Below are 21,346 nucleotides of genomic sequence, written 5' to 3' on the forward strand. Positions count from 1 at the left end.
TAGAGCTCACTTATAATAAATGTTATCCTTACTTACCTTTCATTTATGTTTGTTGATATGTGAGATTTTATTTAAAAAAAATAACTAAATTTAGATGCTGTTGTACGTTTTAATCTAAAAATCACAAATAATACCAGCTAGCTAAGCCTTTCCATCTCTTTGAAGGGTTGTAACCTTTAGTGACAGAGAGGTATCAGAAGGTCAAAGCGCTGCCATGAAAAGAATCATTGTGTAAAAGCATATATTAAAACAATGACTAACATTGGGAAAATATATGGGAATTTCCATCACACATTCCATTTTGTCAGTCTGGTTTTGTGCTGTTTAATATTAGGGTCTTTGTTAGAAGAATGTTCAGTTAGAAGAATGTTCAGTTAGAAAGTGAAAACAAAAATGGAACTGAAGAAAAGCAACCCTGCAAGAGGGCTAAGAGCACAGTGCTGACAGCCTGCCTGAGAAATATCATTTGCTCTCAACGGGTGCTTCAGGCTGGTAGAACTCCAGAATATATCCTGCTACCATTAATATAATTTTTCCAAAGCCCACTTTTAAAAAAATTTCTAATTCTTTATTACAATGGGAGTTTTATTAATTTTGGGGTTTAGCTGCATGAATGCTCAGCATATTCTGATTTGCCAAGTCCTTTCCAGTTCTACCACCAGGAACAGTCCATGAAATGTGGTCTGTAATGGAATGCTTTTGCCCAGCATCAAGTTGTCTATAAAAGGTATAGGCACACTTCAGTTTAACAGACATGTTTGCATTTCAGAAAGAAGAATTCTCCTGAATGAGGCAAACTAATGGCTTTTATGTTTCAATTATAACAGGGTGAACCTGGTGACCCTGGAGAGAAGGGCTTAGCTGGACCCCCTGGACAGAGAGGCATTCCTGTGAGTTTTCTGCCCTAATTCAGGACCCCTGTACTTTAATACCTATCCATCTGAATCAGTTATGTCCACTCCCTTCTATTTTCTCTATTTGTTACAATTAAAATTATTTCACTTTTGATTCTCAGTTTCTTTATTGACACCAGATTTGTTGTGAGCTAGAGGCAATATCTTTCCCCTCAAATTCTTTAGAAGACAGAAAGAATGTTAAAGGTAGGGCACACAGTGGAAGGGAACTATGACCTCTATCCTTGTTTTTCCTCTACAGTTTTTGCCATTGTTTGCTAGTGTTTTTAGATTGTGTTTTGATTGCTTGTCCAACTTCATCAGTCTTAGTAGCTTGGGCAAGTCATTGTAATGGGACAATCTTAATTCCAAAGTGAAATTGGATATAAACCTAATCCTCAATTAAAACTAACTCATAGTATATTTAACCTACACAGGGCATGGATGGCAGAGATGCCTATGGTCCTGAAGGAAGCAAAGGAGCAAAGGTATGTGCTTCATGTCAGAGAGTCTCTCAGTCTCCATTCTACTGTGTTATCAAACCTGATCATCCATATTTGATTAAAAAGAAATGTAAGACATGCAAAGTGCATTTCTAAGGTTCAGTGAGAGGCTCAGGATTACCACAGTCCTTGTGAGACATTCTTCCATAGGATGCTCTTTTGAGGACCACTCACTCTTTCTCTTTTCCTGATGTGTGTGTATATATATGTGGAGGATTGTACTTGCAGTGCACAGTGCTTTCTTCCCACTTCAGCCTGTCTGACTGAACATTGCTATTGGCAAGTGTTGGTGGGCTGGCCACCATGGGCTCTTTTAATTTTTCTTGTTTCAGAGGAGGGATTCCCTGACTACCAAGGTGGGGGTGATACTCTGTAAACATCCTCACTGTTTTCATGTGAATTTTTTTCCTTGTGTTCCTACTGTCAGCAGTAAAATCTGAGGATTAACCTATGGATTGTAAAGAAATTCTTATCATTCCCTTCACAGAGCTGAAAAATGAAAGCATTGAAATGCCTTCTTCTCTAAAATTGTACGAGAATTCAGCTAAAATAAAAAGTATACAGCAAGTATGAGGTCAAAATCATGGCACCAGTGGATCAGTCCATGAGCAACGCGGTCAGGATATTGGAAACAGCTGCAATTCTCCTTTCAAAGAGTTTGTGCAATATTGCAACACTAGTCCATTCTCGTTGGTTGTGAAACAGAAAGGGCCCAGGGAATCTCACTGGTAGGCCCATCTGTTTCACTCTCCCTTTCTGTGAGAGAATCAGAGTGCTACAGAAAGCTGCAGAAAAGATATGAAAGACTTTCTAGGAGTCTCTCCAATAGATGAACTCCTTTTTCTTAAATGGCTTTTTGTAAAGTGGCTCTTGACACTTCCCACTTTCCAATCTCTTTTCTTTCTTTCTTAGCTCTAACAATTTTCTTTGATGTCAGGGTTTCATAGGTTACATAATGTTACATGCAAGAGGACAGGGACATATATAAGTAGTGTGAATTCTGATGTTTAGGAAAGATACGCTTCACTTCTGATTTGTTTTTGTGAGAGTTTCTCTATTTCTCATGGGTGAACAGAGAACACTCTAGAAATTGAAGTAACTGAAAATAGTTGATGAGTTGACTTCTAGTAAGCCAAGGAAATATCATTGTTTAGTCTGGGTGATATAAAATTTTAAAACTACATTCAAACACTGAGTTCTGAATTTGAATTGAATCCTACATGGGAATTCCTCTGCATGCTATTAGGAGACATGAATAAGTTTTGATAAAACACTTGAGAAATGGAATATTCTTGAAAATTTAGAAACTGATGGAAATTGTTAAAATGCCCTTCCTTCAGATGAATAAGGTATTAATCTAAAATTATGTCATTCAAGACCAGAGTTGCTGTCACTATTGCTTGGATGAGTTGCGAAGCTGAGAATAATTTTGAAATTGTTTTTGGTTTAAAGACATCAAACACTAACCAGATCACAAAGTTCTAGATTCTTATGAAGTTTTTGTCCTTTCTTTTCATAGGGAGAATCTGGATTCATAGGATATCCTGGTCCAGAGGTATGACTAAATGGGCATGTTTCATTTCTTTTTGTCTTGTTTTACATTATTCTTCTTTGTAAGAGGTTGCCTGTGTTTCTGTCTGTCTTCTCCTTTCCAATAAATTCTGAATTTCATTTATTTTCAGGGAGAAGAAGGAGATCAGGGCATTCCAGGAGCTGTAGGACCCAAAGGAATTAGGGGTAGAAGAGTAAGAATGATAAATCTGCTAACTCAGTGAGAGTTCTAAAAGTAAAACCCTTACACTCAAAGTGTTTTTTTATCAAAAGTTTTTATATTTGCTACTGCTCTGATCTTTTTATTGCCATAATTTGGGCAAGAAGTCTTGAGAAATTGCAGGTCAAAATATTTAGAAGAGTTAGTTGCTAATAATTGTTAGGAGTGGTAGACTATCTTTATGAAAATGCAGGATCCAACTCAAAGAATCATTACAGAGGTTTTTTTTTTCCCTGATGAAGTTTGCTACCTGTGCATGCAATTATAAAGAATAATATATTGTATTTCTATTTTTAGGGTAATTCTGGCACACCAGGTTCCCTGGGAGATCCAGGTGACCAAGGGCCATCAGGACCTATGGTATTTTTGTTTTAATTAAAATTTTTATTTTTTAAAAAAATCACCCTTAAATTGCTCTTAAAATTACTGTTAGATTAATGGAATAGTAGTGTTTCACACAGTAAACTATGTTTAATCAGCCTGGCAGTTGCACAGTTATGTCTTGCCTGTGGATGTGTGTGCACAGGAGCATCTGCTGCTGAAAATGAAACTGCAACAATGCAATGCTGGCCAGAATTTCTTCCACAGTATTTGGTATTTTCTTTAGGCTGCATGCATATCTAATTAAAAGAACAGAGAATACTGAAATATAGAACTGAATAGATCTGCTGAGTGCCAATGCATTTATTTAATTTAAAAAGAAAAGCCATTTAAAATGAAACTTGCAGTTACAGGCACTTATGTAAAGTTTAAATTGACTATAACCTGTTAATCCATAGTACAAGTAGATGTCTTGATGTACTTTCCAGTGTCTGTGTTCTGCATTTTATACAACAAAATGTTTTATTCCCTATCTAGGCAGGTGAAAGGATTGTGGATTTCAATAGGATTTAGGACTAACCCTTTAAGTAGTTAGGAAAATCCCTGCATGTGTCTATCTTTATCCTGTGGCAATTATGAAAATTAGCTCCATAGTGACGAGAAACAATCCCTACTGTTAATGATTTTCTTCTTAAACTTTCTTAAGCTTACTCTTTCAATTTAAATATGGAACATTGTTGGTAATACTGTCTTTACCTGTATAACATGGCCCACAGGATGTGTGCAACTTAGTAAGCATCTTTTTCCCTTCTCATTACACAGTGTTGGTTAATGAATCTACCTGTCCCAATTTATTCTATGATGCTGGGCACAAGAATGGTTAAGAGTGTCAGCTGGAGCCCATTGCCCTCTCTGCTGCTTGGCCACCCACAAAATTTACAGATAGATCTTGTGAGTTGATGAGCCAAGCTGTAGGCCTTGCCAGTCCATGGTCCAAGAAATGTTCAGAGGTATTTCAAATTCAAGATCTCCCCTTCAAGTGAGACTAGAGTTTGGGATGTATGGGCTTGGTGGGATTATTGCTGCAGCACTGGATCAGTGAAATGGGAAAGTGGGAACCCTGTAAGAAGTAGAAGAGATAGGAATGCAGGAAGAGGTACAGGAAGTAGACAGGGCCAGCCAGGACAGGCTTGTTTTACCCATCCTTGGTGGTTTGATTATCCATATGTGTCAAGTCTGCACAGCTCAGTCACCACCACTGACCTGCTATCAGTAGCATTCTTTAGGACCCAGGCAATTCACAGTTAACTCTTGCTGAACAGTACCAAAGAAGAACATGGACCTGCTGGGAAACATAAGAAATAAAAGTCATGGAATGGCAGTGATGGTGCTAGCAGCAAGACAGCAGAAGAGGTGAGGAAGGTAGCTCAGGCAGATGGAGGAATGGAAGGTTAACTGAAAGAGGAAAGAGCAAATATGGAGACAGGGCTGTAATTTGGAGATGTAAGGAAGTATACAATTTTGGTAAACTGTAGTGTTATAGTAGAGAGAGGGTGAGGAAAAAAAGTGGGATGGGAGTTCAAATTTTTCTGCTGTATCTCACTGCAGCTCCATGGGAGTAAGGGAAATTTCTCTGCAGTCTTATGCGTCTGAAATGCACACATGATGAGTACTCAAGCTCCCTTGAAAATTAGTTATTTTACCTATATTTCATTCCTGTTATGAAGATTAAACAATACTTTTATTTTGAAAAAAACACATGCTTGGAGTGCTGTTGTTTTTCCACAGCTCCCAAGGAGAAAGTTGCAGAGTAGGCAAAGTGTCATGATGTGTGTGGTCTGCAGGATCTTTCAGGGTAGAACTGTGGGGATTGTAATGTGCAAGAGGAGAGGGAGAGTTTGTCACACACCAGATGTTGGAAAATATGTGAAGTGCAAATAACAGAACCATAGCACAGAAACTGCTGTTTATAAGGGAACCCAGTTCAGGATTATACTGCTCCTCAAGAGCAACAAGTATTGAACATTTAAAAACCATTAAGGAAAATGGACTGAGAAATAAATCTGACAAGTAGCCTGCAGCTCTGAGCAGGTCCACAGAGATCTATGCTGGGAACTGCTATCTCCTTTCAAATTCATAAATGATTGCTGGGAAACACTGTGTGCCTGCATTTTCTTTGGGCTACAGAGTAACACATGGGAATACATTAGCAGGGTCTGATTTTTTGGGCCTGTGTTTAATTTGTTTCAGGGTGCCAAGGGACCAGTGGGCCCCATTTTAATGGAAGTAAGTAATCACCTTACTGCTAACCATACTGCACGGAATTATCTGGTTTAGTTTCCATTGATAATCACTGACAGCAATGAGCACAGTTAGCTGTTATAAAATAGTAGCTTTTCCATGTGCTTGTCAGAGTGTGCAGTGGGTTCTTCCATTCTGCAAGCAACCAAGGAATGAGAAACATTTATGCATGTAGATTAACACCATGTCCAAACCTTTACAAACTATTGGACAGTTAATATTCATTTATCTGTTTCTTCACTCATATTAGTTTGCACAATAGCTCATGTTAGGGTTACTATTTCCCTTCTTGTAAAGGAAGGCATTTCTTCAGCAACAGTTATTTTCACTGGGAATTGCAGTGCAGGATTTCTTCAGAATCCTAATCCCATGTAAAATGAACACTTCTGAGTAAAGGCTTCATTAATCCTTGCATGGATGACTACCTGTAGGCAGTACTATTGCAGGTGTGTTCTATGTCCAGAGGACATCTCTCCTCCTTCATGGACTTCTCACTTCCTATGTGAGTCACTACTGGAATGCCCATTGTTTATGGAAGTGCCATTGACTGATGACATCTTAGATCAATTTATTACACAAAATAAAAATGGATGTCACTCATTCATAAAGAATTTAATGATTGTTTTAATGCTTCAGAACATCATTAAATGCCAGCAGAGCACGTCTGAAAAAATGTGCCTAGTTTCTGCAGCAAGGGGAGAGAGTCCCTGTACTATCTGTTATAAAAAGGGACTGGACTCTGTGATTCTGGATTTATTGTAGTGAAAGTTATTTTAGGATCTGGGCTACAACCTTCAGCTCAAACCAACAGTAAGATACCCAGTCTGGGGTGGTCTGGGATTTGCCATTGATTCCTTTTTTTTTTTTTTTGAACCTGCAGCCTTGTGAGCTTGTGAATTTTACCCGAAAAAACTGCCGTAAGTGGAGAACATCTTCTTTTACTTCTGATTTCACCTAGTCAGTCTTCCTAAATGGAAGAGTGGAAACCCTATAAACTGGTAGTTTGTATCTGGGTTCAGTTTGCCTGGTAGTTGTTAATTGTGAGAGGGTTTCAGCAGGCATATGAAACAAACTTATGCTTTTTGCTTGTTTTTCCTATCTGTTTATTACAAAAATTATAACAAATATTTCTTCCTCCTTAAAGATTAAACAAATCTTTGGCATTGTGCCAACACCCTTTGGGGAGGACTCTGAGAAAAGACAGTATTTATGTATCAGCTGATCTCAAGATTAGGTGTGTTCATTCTCAGCAGAACCCTGGATAATTTTAAAAATTCTTATCCAGTAAAATTGCACTATTTTGACTACTTGATTGTAAAAGAGGAATGTGGCCTTGCACTGACACACCCTGTGAGTTGTCTGAACTTTGGCCAGGCTATTCATTGAAAGCTAGTGAATATGTCATTATTTTAATGCATATGAGTCCAAAATAATTTAATTGCTCTCCCTCTCTTCCTTCCAGCATGTTCATCAGGTAAGCCCATCTGGTCTCTGAATATCCATTCTTTTGTAGATTTGAAGAATAAACTAACAATGTTTGAGTTGTGGAAAGGTTCTCACATAATTTTTCTGCTTCAATATACAGATACATGCCCAGCTTATCCAACTGAAGTGGTTTTTGCCTTGGATATGTCTGACGATGTTACACCAGCTGCATTTGAAAGAATGAGGAACATTGTTATGTTATTGCTGAAGACCATAAAGATCAGTGAAAGCAATTGCCCAACAGGTGCTCGTGTCTCTGTTGTTTCTTTCAATACCAACATGCACTACCTCATCAGATTCTCTGAATTCCAGAAAAACAACTTGCTGCTACAAGCCATCCAGAGAATCCCACTAGAGAGATCCAGTGGAAAACGAAATATTGGAGCAGCCATGAGATTTGTTGCAAGAAATGTCTTCAAACGTGTTCGTCAGGGCATTCTCACAAGAAAAGTTGTCCTTTTTTTTGCCAATGGTCCATCACAGGATGATGTTGCCATCAACACAGCTGTGCTTGAGTTGAGTGCCTTGGATATCACTCCAGTGGTTATTGCCTTCAGTGAGGTGCCAAATGTCAGACGTGCCTTCTCTGTAAGTAGAGCCTATTGAAAACTGAGTCAGCCACCCACTTGCTGGGTATCTCCTAGGATTTGAGTGAATCCTGTTCTCAGCCTAAGTCCTACAGGAACTGTCCAATCCCTTTAATTAGAAAGGGATACATTAAAGGTTACTATTTTAACAAAGCAACAGTGATTTGCTTGACCATAGTCATCACCATCTGACCTTTTTTCTGAGCATGAATTATTAATCTCTTGTGATTTTAGGGCAAAGCAGAGAATTTCCATAATGTGTTAATTTCACTTATTTACCTTTGCCATTATATTTCTGAAGTTGTAACAAGTAATAAAAATTTAACTAACAAATTCTGCCCCTAGTTTCTAGAAAAACTAGTAGAAGGCTTCAAGCACGCTAGTTTTTTCAAAAGAAAATAAAATTAGCAAAGCCCCTTTTGATATCTTTATTGCCATTTGTGCAGAAGAAAATGATGAAATTTTGTGTTAAAATATGACTTCATCTAAAAGATAGTAAAAAAACTAACAGTCTGTTTTACAAGGTACAAAAGGAAAGCAATTCTATATTTATTTAAGGTTTCATAATATAGATTGCATGTTCTCTGCTCAGTTTTAACTTTTTCAAAATAAAATTCATTCCAGCTGCCGTTTCCTCAAAATGTGCAAAACTTGGAGTTTGAGTTCTTATCTAGCAACATCTAAGTCAGTCCTTTATTATTTACACTATATTTATTCTCATGCAGCCTCATATTTATTAGTTGATTCATGTATTTTTCTGACTAAATGATAATTTAGAAGAATGAAAAATTTCTGCTGACACATGAGAAAGAAACTTATGGTTTATTGCCTGGGTTGTTCTACAGGATAAGCAGGAGCAAGAATCAGTATTTTCTTTACTTAGTATAAGCAGATTACAACTCTGAATGCATGTGATGACATCTGGTGACTTTACATAAATCTGTCTTCAGAGTAGAAGAGTTTAAAAGAGCTGCTTAGTAGGGGGAAAGGCAAAAAATTCACTGCCCAGCACTCCTTTAAGTATACAATGATGGAAAGGCAACCAACCTCACCACCACCCCCAAGTAAACACAACTTCCCTTTTCCTTTCAGATGAACTTCTGCCCTTGCCGTTGAGAGATGATGTAAATCTTTATGATCCTACAAGTCTGTAGCCACAGATACTTACTGGCTTTACTTTGCTTCAGAAGCTTCAGTTTAGAGACCACATGCAGTCATTGCCAATTCTAATTCCTTTGAAGAGTTCTATCTGTAACATTCACTACAGATGTTAATCAGAAATTAGTTCTGTGGTGTATAACACACAAAGCCAAAGTTTAATGCAAAGAAGTAATTATTTCTCTGCTTGCCATTATAGCTTATTCATATATGTTCATTTCCTGTAATACTGTGATATTTTAAAGCCATTTTTGTCTTAGTCCACAAGGAAATGCTTTTCCATTGGATCACATCTGGATGGGGTTGGGTGGTGGTCAGTGAAATTGTAGAATGTTGGAGCATCTTCAGAGTTCCTCAAGCATTTCTGTGGTCAAATCTTCCACTGCGAAAAATTGTCTTTCTTCAGGTGATCCCAGGAAACACATAGGTTGCTCTCATAGTACAACTTTCTAGTGCTAGAATTTTCCCTCCAAGAAATCATCTTCACTGTTTGTCCCAGAAAAAGCTATGATATCCTGCCCTTTTCTCTGTAGAAAAATAGCACCCTGTTAAGAAAAGAAAAAAGTGATAATCCTTCCCTGGCAGAAAAAAAGAAAAAAGAAAAAAGAGACTCTTCATATATTTCACCTTTCTTCTTAATGTTGCTTTTGTGTCTGCTTTAAAACAGATTGATGACACAAGAAGATTTCAGTTATTTGTTTGGGAAAGACAACAAGATGAAAATTTGGAGGGCATCACATATTGTACACTGTGCTTTGGTAAGACATTTTGCAAATTGCATCTGTTGTATTGGTCTATTTACCACTTCAATAAGAAATTCTATAGCTTTTTTTTTTTTTTTTTTTTTTTTTCAATGTGGTGGTGGGGAATTTTTCTGGTACTCCTTAAACACACCTGTGCTTAAATATAAAAGAGAAATATTAATGAACTGGTCAGAATCCTACTGCCATAAATGGTTCTACAAGGAGTTTGCAGAGATGTATTAAGAGGTGTGTGGTTGGTTGCCTGGAGCAAGTCAGCCTAGCTCTGCAGCCAATAGGGATATCTGAGCATTCACATTCCAGGATGGCTACAAGACAGTGCTATGGCTGTTTCTTATAATTTCCAAGAGAAACTTCACTCCTTTATGGAGGAAACTTTACTCCTTTTTCTGTCTCTGACATTCCAGCCAGTTGAACCCTTCTGCAACTGGGCCTTCTTACCCTCTGTAACAGATCATTTTGTGGTTACAGAATACCACTGCTGAGAAGTTACAATTTTAACTTCCTTTTCAGGGGATGGTAAGAAATAGAATCTCAAAATCACAAAAGCTGTTTAATTAATTTCTGTCTCAGCCATATGAAGTGAATTTTTGTGTTTAACATTTCCTTTTTAACAGAAATGCACTTAAAATAGCAATAAGATTTTGGGAAGGCAGGCTCATTTGCTGTAAATTCTACGCTGTGAGAGGGGGAGAAGCTACTAAATGATAATATGTCAAAATGTTGAACAATGATCTGAGATGAAAAAATAGAGTTTGATTCTGTGTCCTTTACAGTGTTCAGATTTCAACAGAAGAAAATTTCTCCAGGGAACTGTTATCTATGAAATTTTACCTTATGAATGTTTTTTCTACTCTCATGCATGAATAATTTCCCCTGGTATCTCAAAACCTTCTTCAGCAAGACTCATCTGTTGTTCCTTACCAGAACAAAAATATTTCAAGCTCCTGTTACAAATGGAAGCAGGGGTTTAGAAAAGTCCTTGCCTTTTGCCCAGGCCTCTGGCAGCAGGCACTTGCTCTATTGAGGCAGTCAGCACCCCAAAACCCACTCTCATTCACAAGTTCTTTAATAATGGCTGATTTGGTCTATTATAGAACAAATTATTTAAGTAATAGACAGAAAACTAAGAGACATAAGACTTAAACCAAACTAATGCTACACAGGAATAAGGACAAAAAGAGAAACTACTAGTAGATATGTACAGCGTGAGGTTAAAGATACCCATTAATGTTACAGCTAACAAAGAAATAATATAACTTCAATGGGTTCAGTGTGTCTTACCATCCAATTGTTGGTGGGGCACATACACATCGAGATCCTTTCCCTCAATCCCCAGGGAAGTAACCACAGAACCTGTATCCAGGTTCTGGGAGAGGTCTCCCACAGTTTGAGGGTGTGTGTGTAGAATGCTTCTGTCTCTGTGGTAACTCTGTATCTTTTATAATTTGTAAAACAGTGCCTTTCAGTCAAGAATATTTCTTTTATCTCTTCCCACATCTGCTCTCCAGACTAAGATGTTGATTCTCAGCTGAGGTCTGAGTCCTTTTGGAACCAGAGACAACCCCTTTGCTGGGCCTTTCAGCCACTAGATTATCTCTTTATGGACCAACTCTGTGGTAGAGAGGAGGGGGTGTAGAAGTCCTGCCACAGCTCCCAAATTGATTAGAGATTTTTTTGTTTGTTTGTCTTTTGGTTGGTTGGGTTTTTTGTTTGTTTGTTTTGCTTTTTTAGATCAAAGTTTAGGAAAAATAAAAAAAAAAAGCTTTTGTAGTTGGTTGACTCTGTCTGGATGCCAGACATGCCTCCACAGCTGGGCAGGGGATAAGGAAATAAGGACAGAGAGAGTTCACTCATCAAATGTTGCCATGGGCAGAACAAATTGAAATTAGAAATATTAATTGAATTTATTACTAACAAAATCAGAGCAGGAAGACAAAAAAGTAAAATTAGACCTTAAAACACCTTCCCCCCACCCCTCCTTCCTTTTCAGCTCTACTGTCTCCCTACCAGCAGCACACAGAGATGGGGAATGGGGGTTACGGTCAGTTCATCACACATTGTTTTTGCCACTGCTCAGGGAGAGCATGGGGTTCCTCCCATGGGAGATAGTTCTTCATGAACTTCTCCAACAGGAGTCCATCCCAGGAGTAACAGTTCTCTGCAAACCAGTGCAATGTGAGTTCATCCCATGGGCAACAGTCCTCTCCAGACTGCTGCAGGATGGGTCACTCTTCCATGGGGTGCAGTCCTTCAGACACGGGGTCACAAGTCTTGCCAGAAAACCTGCTGCAGCCTGGGCTCCTCTCTTCATGGGTCTGCAGGTCCCTGCCAGGAGCAAACTCCAGCATGGGCCCGCCACACGTTCACAGCCTCGTCTCAGGCATCCACCTGCTCTAGCGTGGGGTTCATCCACAAGCTGCAATTGGATCTCTGCATCCCTGTGGATCTCCATGGGCTGCAGGGGCACAGCTCACCACGGTCTTCACCAGGGGCTGCAGGGGAATCTCTGCTCCAGTACTTGGAGCACCTCCTCCCCTCCTTCTCCACTAACCTGAGTGTCTGCATAGTTGTTTCTCTCACATATTTTCACTCCGCTTTTCTGTGGCCACAATTAAATCTGCACAGTAACATTTTTTTCCTTCTTAATTATATTATCACAGAGGCATGTCCATTTCTAATTGGCTTGACCAGTAGCACGTCTCTCTTGGAGCTAGCTGGCATTGCCTCTGCTGTGCATGGAGGAAGTTTCAATCAGCTTTTTATAGAGGCCATCCCTGAAGTGCCCCCCACTAGCAAAACCTGGCCATACAAACCTAATGCAGACCTAAAGGACCGTGTGAAATTTTTATAAATCATTGCTTTTGTTCTACTGTTAAATAGTTCACTGCCTATTGGCTCTTCCTGTCTAGATAAATGCAATCCAAGAACCAACTGTGAGGTGCCTTTTTCTCCCCCGGTTCAGATGGATATGGATATAACTTACATCATGGACAGCTCTCGCAGCATTAGCAGTGAAGATTTTCAGAGAGCCAAAGACTTTGTGAGCAGCATGGTGGATCAGTTTGTCGTTTCCTCACAGCCAAACGAATCATATGGAGGCATCAGAGTGGCACTGGTGCAGCAGGCTCCCAGGGGCTTCCTGCCTGACAGAAACCAGACACCTGTGGCCTTGGAGTTTGACCTAGTCACATACAGCAATAAAGATTTAATGAGGAAACACATCCAAGAGTCTGTTCACCAGCTGGAGGGGCCATCAGCCATTTCTTCTGCTCTACAGTGGACAGTTGAAAATGTATTCTTTAAAGCCCCCAGACAAAGAAAACACAGGGTCATATTTACAATAGTCGGAAGCAAAACAAGCACATGGGACAGAGAAAGGCTGAGAGAGATTTCACTTGGAGCCAAGTGCCAAGGATTCACCTTATTCACTCTTGCACTTGGCAGTGATGTGAGTGACAATCAGCTGATGGAGCTGTCAAGCTCCCCCACAGATCAGCACTCACTGACACTGGGCAGGTTTTCCACCCCAGAGATGGCGTATGCTCAGAGGTTTAGCCGGGCATTCCTAAATCTTCTACAACGTAAGTATCACACAGCAGCATTTGCTTCACTTACGGAAAGAAAGACAAATGTTGTGTAGGAAAAGGTAGTCAGTGGATATGTGCTATCATTCAGTGCCTGGTCATAACTTTGCTGCTAGTCTTTCATGATTAGTTTACCTCAGATGCTGGACATTAATGAAAGTGCCAGTAATGGCAGTACAGGATTCTATTCTGAAGTAGTCTTTTTCCCTTAAGTTTTTATTTAATGTGTGTCCACTTTCACTAAAGACAGACCATTCTTCAGCTAAGAGAACACTGTCATATTCCTGATTTAGGCCCACATTTCTCCTCAGACCATTGATAAGTCCAGATCTACCGAGCTGTTTATGCCTATTTAGGCTTTGGGACAGGTACAAGATAAATATTTTGCACATTTGACCTTAACCTCTCTACAGAGCAGAGACAGGACTTACTTTTCAAGACACATTCATGAAGATTAGCAGGTCTTAGATGCTTTGACATGGAAAAAAGAGAATAGCAAAAAGGAAATTGCCACTTATTTAAAATCCTCACCAGAAGCATATGCTTGGAGATGTCAAAGTTTCTATAGAAGGATAAATAGTGTATTAAAGAGAAAAAAATATAAAAGATAGATGAGAATGACTCCTGAACCAATCTGATCTCTATAATAATTTTCATTTTTCTGGGCATAGAGTCAGTCACTCTGGATATACTGTGTTACTTATTGAAAGATGCAAACTCCAGTTCACAAAAACAACCATGTAGTGGTTTTTATTAACCCTACTTTTAAGGGCTTTAAAACTCACCCCTGCTACCTGTACTTTCTCACAGAAGAAATGAACAGTTATCCTTCACCTGAACTTCAAGAAGAGTGTGAAAACTTAGATCGGGGAGACATACAACAGGAAGCATCCATGACTGAAAGGTTGGAAATTGCCCATTTAATTTATTGAGTGCATACCTCTGAATGTAAGATTTATCCCTTTGGGTTAGTTGTTACATTCAAAGTACTTATAACATAAATGGGATTGGGGTCCAAAGTTTTTTTCATGTTTTTCAGAAGGAATGAACCAGATGCATTTTCTAAGGTCATATTGGTGCTTAAATTTTTCCCCCTCCTCTTCTTGGAAGGATACCTTTTCCTGGAATGGCTGAAAGTGGTTCCAGTCAAGTTTTAGAAGACATGGGAAAAAATGAAACTAGAGTCATGAAGAGTATGAAAGAGAATGCCAAAGAACCCGTATACACAGTGCCAGAAATGAGAGATGATTATGAGGAGACTGAGTATTTCACAGAGGAAAGTGCTAAAAAGGAAAAGCCTCAAGAGTGTGGAAAAGGTCAGGAGAAGAACAAGAAGAACTTAGAGACAACAGCAGAAACTAGAGGTGGCTGTAATGATTATGGTATGATTCTAGAATATTAAAATCTTTTTTAATTCAGTAAAAAGACTAAAGTGTGAAGGACTCAATTGAATAGTTTTGCAAGATGAAGAATTTCCAACTACATTTTTCCAAAGGTTTTAGTCACAATATGTTGGTATTTAGTCCAAACCTCTGTAGTGGTTAAAGACTGAGCTGCACGTGTCATTATAACTTCAGTTTTGATTCATAACTTTTTGTAATAATATAATATAAAGTTCTAATCCCCCTTACTAAAATAGTCAATAATTTCAAAATCCCCAAGTTGCTCTATAATTAGTGAGTTACTCCTGCTGCTAATTTAGCTCAACATGGAGGAACTAATTATATTTCTGCTGCACTCTGTTCCTGTAAGAAGAACAAGATCCCTCAGAAGAGGTATCAAAATATATACTCTTCATGTTTTTGACTGTGCTTCCTAATGATACATTTTTCATTGCAGATTTGCCATTAGATATGGGTATGGGAAGCTAATTGTAAGATTATTTGGCACTAATGTTCTTGTAACACTATTGAGTGAATTTATTGTTTAAACTACAATTAGAGAGAATTTATGTGACAATAAATGAAAAGATGTCTACATAGATTTGGGTGTGGTAGTTAATTTCTACAGATGTTATCCCTTCATTTTTCATCCCCCTCCACTCAAGAATGGTTCTGGAATTATAGCCCCATTCAGGATGAGAGGATCAGTAACAGGAAGATATGTTAGTATTTATACTTTACTAATAAAATGTTTCCTTTGAGGAAGTAGTCATGGTCACTGCAGTTAAGTAAGAAACTATCTAAGTCACTTATGAGAGCTGTATGAGCTGCCTTCCCCAATCCTGTATTGTAATTAGTGACCCAACAGTTTATTTCTAAAAACATGTAGCCCAGTTCCAGAACTTGCCTTTTGAGAGGTGTACTTTGTGCTCATCTCTTGCTTGAGATTTTTGCTTTTCAGTTGATTAGGAGAAGGTTATGAAATTTTAAATCTTCAAGTTGTATCATTATGTTTCTTTATTTCTCACTTCTTCCTCTTTAATATAGTACTGACACCAAAGTCTAGAGCTGCCTTTCTGTCTTCTTTTGAGTAACTCTGAATTTACATTGGTGAAAGATCATTAGATCTGTTCTCACTGAATACCAGATTGCTACTAAGTATGCTTCTCTCACCTACTTTGCTGAGTTATGCAATTTAAATCTGTAATACTCTTCAATTTGTCTAAGAGACTACCATGGGTAGTTTAACAACCTATGTATACTAATTTATGAAATTTTATTGATGGATACCAGTATAAGAAGTTGGATTGAAGAAGAGAGGAATTATTAAAAAGTTTATTCTCCTAGTTTCTATGGACCAGGTATAGTTATTTTGCAATCATTAAAAAAACTTTTTTTGTTAGAAAAGTAAACACCTTTTAGCAGTCCTGTTTATGGCAATGAAAGATCTAGTTTCAGACATTCTTTATGGGTAAAGCAGTGATAAAAAGAGGGTTTTCATACTGGCATTGTGGAGTTATAGATGAAGACTTAGTGAATCTGTGTAAGACCTTGAACACTGACTACTCCTTTTGTCTGACAGTTTGCACTGAACGTTATTTTCCCCTGAATTTACAATGCTGAGAAGGGTGGATTTTTCTTTCATTAAATCTGTCTCTTATTTCCCTTTTTCAGATGCATGTGACCTTGTTCAAGATAGTGGAGAATGTCAGAATTACATTTTGAAGTGGTACTACGACAAAGAGCAGAAAATGTGTGGTCAGTTCTGGTATGGGGGCTGTGGAGGCAATAAAAATAGATTTGAAACACAAGAAGAATGTGGATTCTTGTGTATAGAATCCTCCTAGTGCAGAGACACTTAAATTACTTTAACTCTTCAGTTAAACACTATCAGGTTGATGTGGAAAAGGCATTGAAAAAGGAAGCTTTACATACCCACTCAGCTCCCATGTTTCAGTTGAAAGAACTTGATTATAAAATTATTATCTGGTGACATAACTGTGAAAAGAAAACTTAGGCTATTTCTCCATTGATCTAACATGCTGGGTATTGAGAAGCTCGTTAGCCAATGGTGCATTGTTTAAAAGGCATTAAAGTATTGAAACCTGACTTTCTTCCATAAATATCAAAATGTGCACTTCCTGAATGTACTGCATAAAACAAAGCAGTGCCTCAGAGATTTACATTAAATAATATCAGATGCAAGACAGTGACATCAAAATGTTTTGATGTGTTTGCTTACATTTATCCTGCTTATAGAAAATACCAGAAAACATTTAGATCTCAAATGACAGAATTCGTAGAACTTAATTCACTTAAAGGATTTAAAAGATTTATTACCATAGCATCATTCTTGGCTTCTTTTTTTTTTCTTTTTTTAAAATGAATAATCCAACATGTGAATAAAAGCAATCATTCTCAAATGGTTTACTTCTGCTGTTAGTTCTTGAAGCAGGTGTAAATGTATTCTCGTGGTGTGGCTTCCCACTGGTAAATAAGCATTGGTCCCCCGTTCTTGTTACCAGATGTTAGACAAGTGCTTTTATTTTAGAATATTAGATTTTCATGGCTGCTCTCAAGTGGAAGAAAAAAATCCTGAGGACATCTGATTGAAGATAGTAAATGCAGTGCCCTGCAGATAGGTGGAACGTAGCTGAACTTTTGTACTCTGATGACTTACCCAAATTCTGTTGTTGCCCATTTTATGACTATAGAAGTAATGGTGCATTTAATTTTGTCACCATAGGCCGTTCTTCAGAGGTGGCTGTACTTACCTGGCATTTTGTTCTTCCCTGGATTCACTTACAAGATACAAAAATTGATCTAGCAGCATCTTTCTATATGCTCCCTTAAAAAAAAAAAAAAAAAAGAAAAGTATTCAACTCGAAGAAAAGCTGTAAAAATTATGCAGAAAATGTTTCTTACTGAAGAAAAAAAGTGAAATAATGACATACATTCCACATATGAAGATAAATGCCATTGAATATAAACAATATGTGCCAGCTTTCCTTAAAAATTTTTAAAATTTCCCTTTGAAAATATAGGCTTTTCTGATTGAGAGGAATCACATGCACAACAGTGAGCCCTTCCTAGCAAAATGGAAGAGCTGGTTATAATACTGACTCTATGGAAAGAAGTTCTTGTCCACTTGTAGAAGAAATCAGCAGGGAATTTTATGAATGAAGTCATTCTGGTGTCACTGCTCAGTGCCACTGGACCAGACATGCTGAACTTCCATATGAATTGCAGTCAAGGGAAGCCAAGTGCTGTGCCACAATTGACACTGCCAATGCCTTTTCCTCAGCCCCTTTGGTGGCAGAGTGCAGGACACATTTTGCTTCCACTTGGAAGGATCATTGTACACCTGAAACCAACTACCCCAGGGGTAGTAACAAAGCCCTACTGCCATGGACTGATCCAGACTGCCCTGGAACAGGGTGAAGCTCCAGAACACCTGCAGTACATTGATGATACCATTGTGTTGGGCAATACAGTGGAAAAAGTTTTTGAGAAAGGAATGAAAATAGTTTAAATCCTTTTGAAAGCCAGTTTTGCCATAAAACAAAATAGAGTGAAGGGACCTGCACAGGAGATCCAGATTTTTAGGTGCTTCTCCTGGCATCCTCATTAACTGTGTTGGATTGGATGCTCCTCTGCCCATCATGCAACTAATGCTACATAGAGTAAGTGGGTCACACTGATCCCATAATGAGTTCAAATAAGAAACCCCAGTCATTCAGAAATCTTGGAAGTGATCATGAGCTGGCCAGAAGGCAAAGATTTCGGAATGTCACATGAGGAGGAGGTAGCACATGCTGATAATGCCCCACTATATAATAAACCAGCAGAATGCAAGGAACAATATGCCTTGTTTACTGCTGGATCCTGCCATCATGTGGAAAGGCCTCAGATATGGAAAGCCACTGTATGGAGTTCCCTACTACAAGCCACAGAAACTACTAAACGAGAAGCTAAATTGAGTCAATTTGCAAAGGTCAAAGCCATCCAGCTGGCTTTAGATGCTGTTGAATAGGAAAAGCAGGCAACTTTATAATGATTTCTGGATGCTAGTAAGTGCCCTGTGGGCCTGGCTGCACCAATGGAAGCAGGATAACTGGCAGCATGGGGCTAAGCCCATCAGGGCTGCCACATTGTGGTAAAATATTGCTGCCTCTGTGTAGAATCTGATTGTGCAGGTATGTCATGTAGATGCTCATGTTATGCAAGAGTCAGGCCATTGAAGTACATAAGAATAACCAGCAGCTGCCAAGACTGGAGTGGCCTAGGTGGATTTGGATTGGCAATGTAAATGTGAATTATTACTGTCTCAGTGGGTCCATGACACCTCGGAACATCAAGGAAGAGATGCAGCATATAGGTGGGCTCATGACTGAGGAGTGGACTTAGACATAGACATCATCCATGGATGTGAAAAATGCACTGCAATTAAGCATGCCAGGCTGTTGAAACCTCTTTGGTACAGAGGACAATGACTGAAACGAAAGTATGAGGACATGTGGCAGATTGATTATATCACACTCCTGCAAACCTGCAATGGCAAGAGCCATGTGCTTAAAATGGTGGCAGCAACCACCAGATGGCTGGAAACATACCCTGTGCTCCATGCCACTGCCCATCCTTTGCCTTGAAAAGCAAGTCTTATGGGACAGAGTACTTCAGAAAGAAATGAATCATTGGAACTCATTTCCTGAATAATCTTGTAGACACTTGGGCCAAAGAACATGGCATTTGAGTGGGTGTATCACATTCCTGATCATGCACCAGCCTCTGGGAGAATCAAACAGTGTAATGGACTGTTAAAGACAACACTGAGAGCAATGGGTGGTGGGATCTTCAAATACTGGCATTTGGCACTTAGTGAAGGCCATCTGGTTAGTGAACACTAGGCAATCTGCCAATCAGACTGGTCTTCACCAGTCAATAATTTACATACTGTAGAAGGGGATAGAATTCCTGTAGTGCAAATAAAAATGTGAGGAAACTGACATCACTCACTGAGAAAAACTCTCTGGGTTATTCCTACCTCAGGCAAAGACAAACCCATTGTACACTAGTCCAAACGGCTAGAAAGGATTGCCGTGGTTTAACCCCAGCCAGCAACTAAGCCCCGCACAGCCAAGGAAGAGAATTGTGAATGTAAAAGGGAGAAAACTCAAGGGTTGAGACAAAGGCAGTTTAATAGGTAAAGCAAAAGCCATGCATGCAAGGAAAGCAAAACAAGGAATTAATTCACCACTTCCCATGGGCAGGCAGTTCAGCCATCCTTAGGAAGCAGAGCTACCTCATGTGTAATGGTTATTTGGGAAGACAAATGGCATCACTCTGAACATCTCCCATTTTGAGCTTTCCCAGCTTTAGATGCTGAGCATGTTGCCATGTGGTATAGAATATCCCTTGGATCAGTGGGGGACAGCTGTTACAGCTGTGTCCCCTCCCCTCCCAATTTGTTGTGCCCCTCCAGCTTTCTTGATGTTGTGGCGGGGTGAGCCCTTGACTCTGTGCAAACACTGCTCTGCAATAACCAAAACATCCCTGAATTATCAACACTGTTTTCATCACAAATACAAAACAGACCTCCATACCAGCTATTGTGAAGAAAATCAGCTTTATCCCAGCCAACAAATACCGGAACATTCTCCACCCCTACAGGTCATGAGTTGACCATGTCTGGATAACAAGTGACTACCAAGCCACTCTTCATAATCTTTCCCTGCTCCTGTATGGGGTCCCTCCCACAGAGTGCAGTCCTTTGGGGAAGAGGCTGCTGCAGCAGAGTCACCAGTTCTGCCAGCAAATCTGCTCCAATACGGACTCTTCTCTCCAAGGGACCAACTTTCTAGATGTTCGGATTTTTTGATCTATTTCTAGACCAAATAGATTCTCAGTGCCCTTTTGAAAGCCCTACTTTGAAAGCTGCACTTCTGTAGATGGATTATGTTATAGTTGTCATCAGCCATTCTTGCCTGTCTCACCTCTTCCCCTCAACTAGGACAAATCTCTGAGCAAATCTTGAGTTATTGTGGAAATCTGGTAGCAGTCTTTGATAGAGTTTTGTAAAGGCTGATAATTTCATGCCTGGATAGTCATAGTCCAGATCTCTGTCAGGCCTGTCAGGTGAAGGAACTGTCCAAGTGCTTGAAGCCGTTTTTAATGTTGTATCAGGTTGTCCTTCAATGACAAATCCAAGAGTTTTCATGAGCTGAGAAACTGGTTTGATAGGGTAACACTGCTCTGGGGTCCTCGGTCAAAGGAGGTTTCTCTGCAGATGCGAGTTCATCTAGGTGATGCTTTCTGCTCATTGGTGTCACCTTTGCTTTGTCAAGGTCAATGTTCCCTGACTGTTTTACCTTCAGAGAGTGCTCTATGTGCTCTTTCCTGCATGGTATGTCTTCTGCTCTTGGGACCTGACCTTTCTCAGGAGATGAAAGAGAAGAGAAGAAAGTGTCCAAGCAGTCTCTAAACCTCTGGGGCAAGTTTTTTTTGGCAGCCTCATAGCAGTGCTGCTCTCCAACAATTGTGCAGGACAGCCTGTTAGCAGGTTTACATCACTGCATCTCTCGCAGGAAGCAATAAAAG

The 21,346-nt window shown here is 39.2% G+C and overlaps 1 protein-coding gene across 1 annotated transcript in view; it reads left to right on the plus strand.

Moving 5' to 3' along the window:
• COL6A6 (collagen type VI alpha 6 chain) overlaps window positions 1-17,081 on the plus strand; it is a 46,009-nt gene extending 28,928 nt beyond the window's left edge. The window contains exons 19-32 of the mRNA XM_038126895.1: window positions 828-890; window positions 1,331-1,381; window positions 2,916-2,951; window positions 3,079-3,141; window positions 3,465-3,527; window positions 5,739-5,774; window positions 6,670-6,706; window positions 7,252-7,263; window positions 7,375-7,862; window positions 9,687-9,777; window positions 12,693-13,364; window positions 14,178-14,271; window positions 14,478-14,749; window positions 16,424-17,081. Of these exons, the coding sequence (XP_037982823.1) occupies window positions 828-890; window positions 1,331-1,381; window positions 2,916-2,951; window positions 3,079-3,141; window positions 3,465-3,527; window positions 5,739-5,774; window positions 6,670-6,706; window positions 7,252-7,263; window positions 7,375-7,862; window positions 9,687-9,777; window positions 12,693-13,364; window positions 14,178-14,271; window positions 14,478-14,749; window positions 16,424-16,596 (2,151 nt within the window). The 3' untranslated portion in view covers window positions 16,597-17,081. The remainder of the gene's footprint in view (window positions 1-827; window positions 891-1,330; window positions 1,382-2,915; window positions 2,952-3,078; window positions 3,142-3,464; window positions 3,528-5,738; window positions 5,775-6,669; window positions 6,707-7,251; window positions 7,264-7,374; window positions 7,863-9,686; window positions 9,778-12,692; window positions 13,365-14,177; window positions 14,272-14,477; window positions 14,750-16,423) is intronic.
• The last annotated feature ends 4,265 nt before the right edge of the window (window positions 17,082-21,346 follow it).

The sequence above is a fragment of the Motacilla alba genome, chromosome 2, assembly GCF_015832195.1.
Source record: "Motacilla alba alba isolate MOTALB_02 chromosome 2, Motacilla_alba_V1.0_pri, whole genome shotgun sequence".
NCBI lineage: Eukaryota > Metazoa > Chordata > Aves > Passeriformes > Motacillidae > Motacilla > Motacilla alba.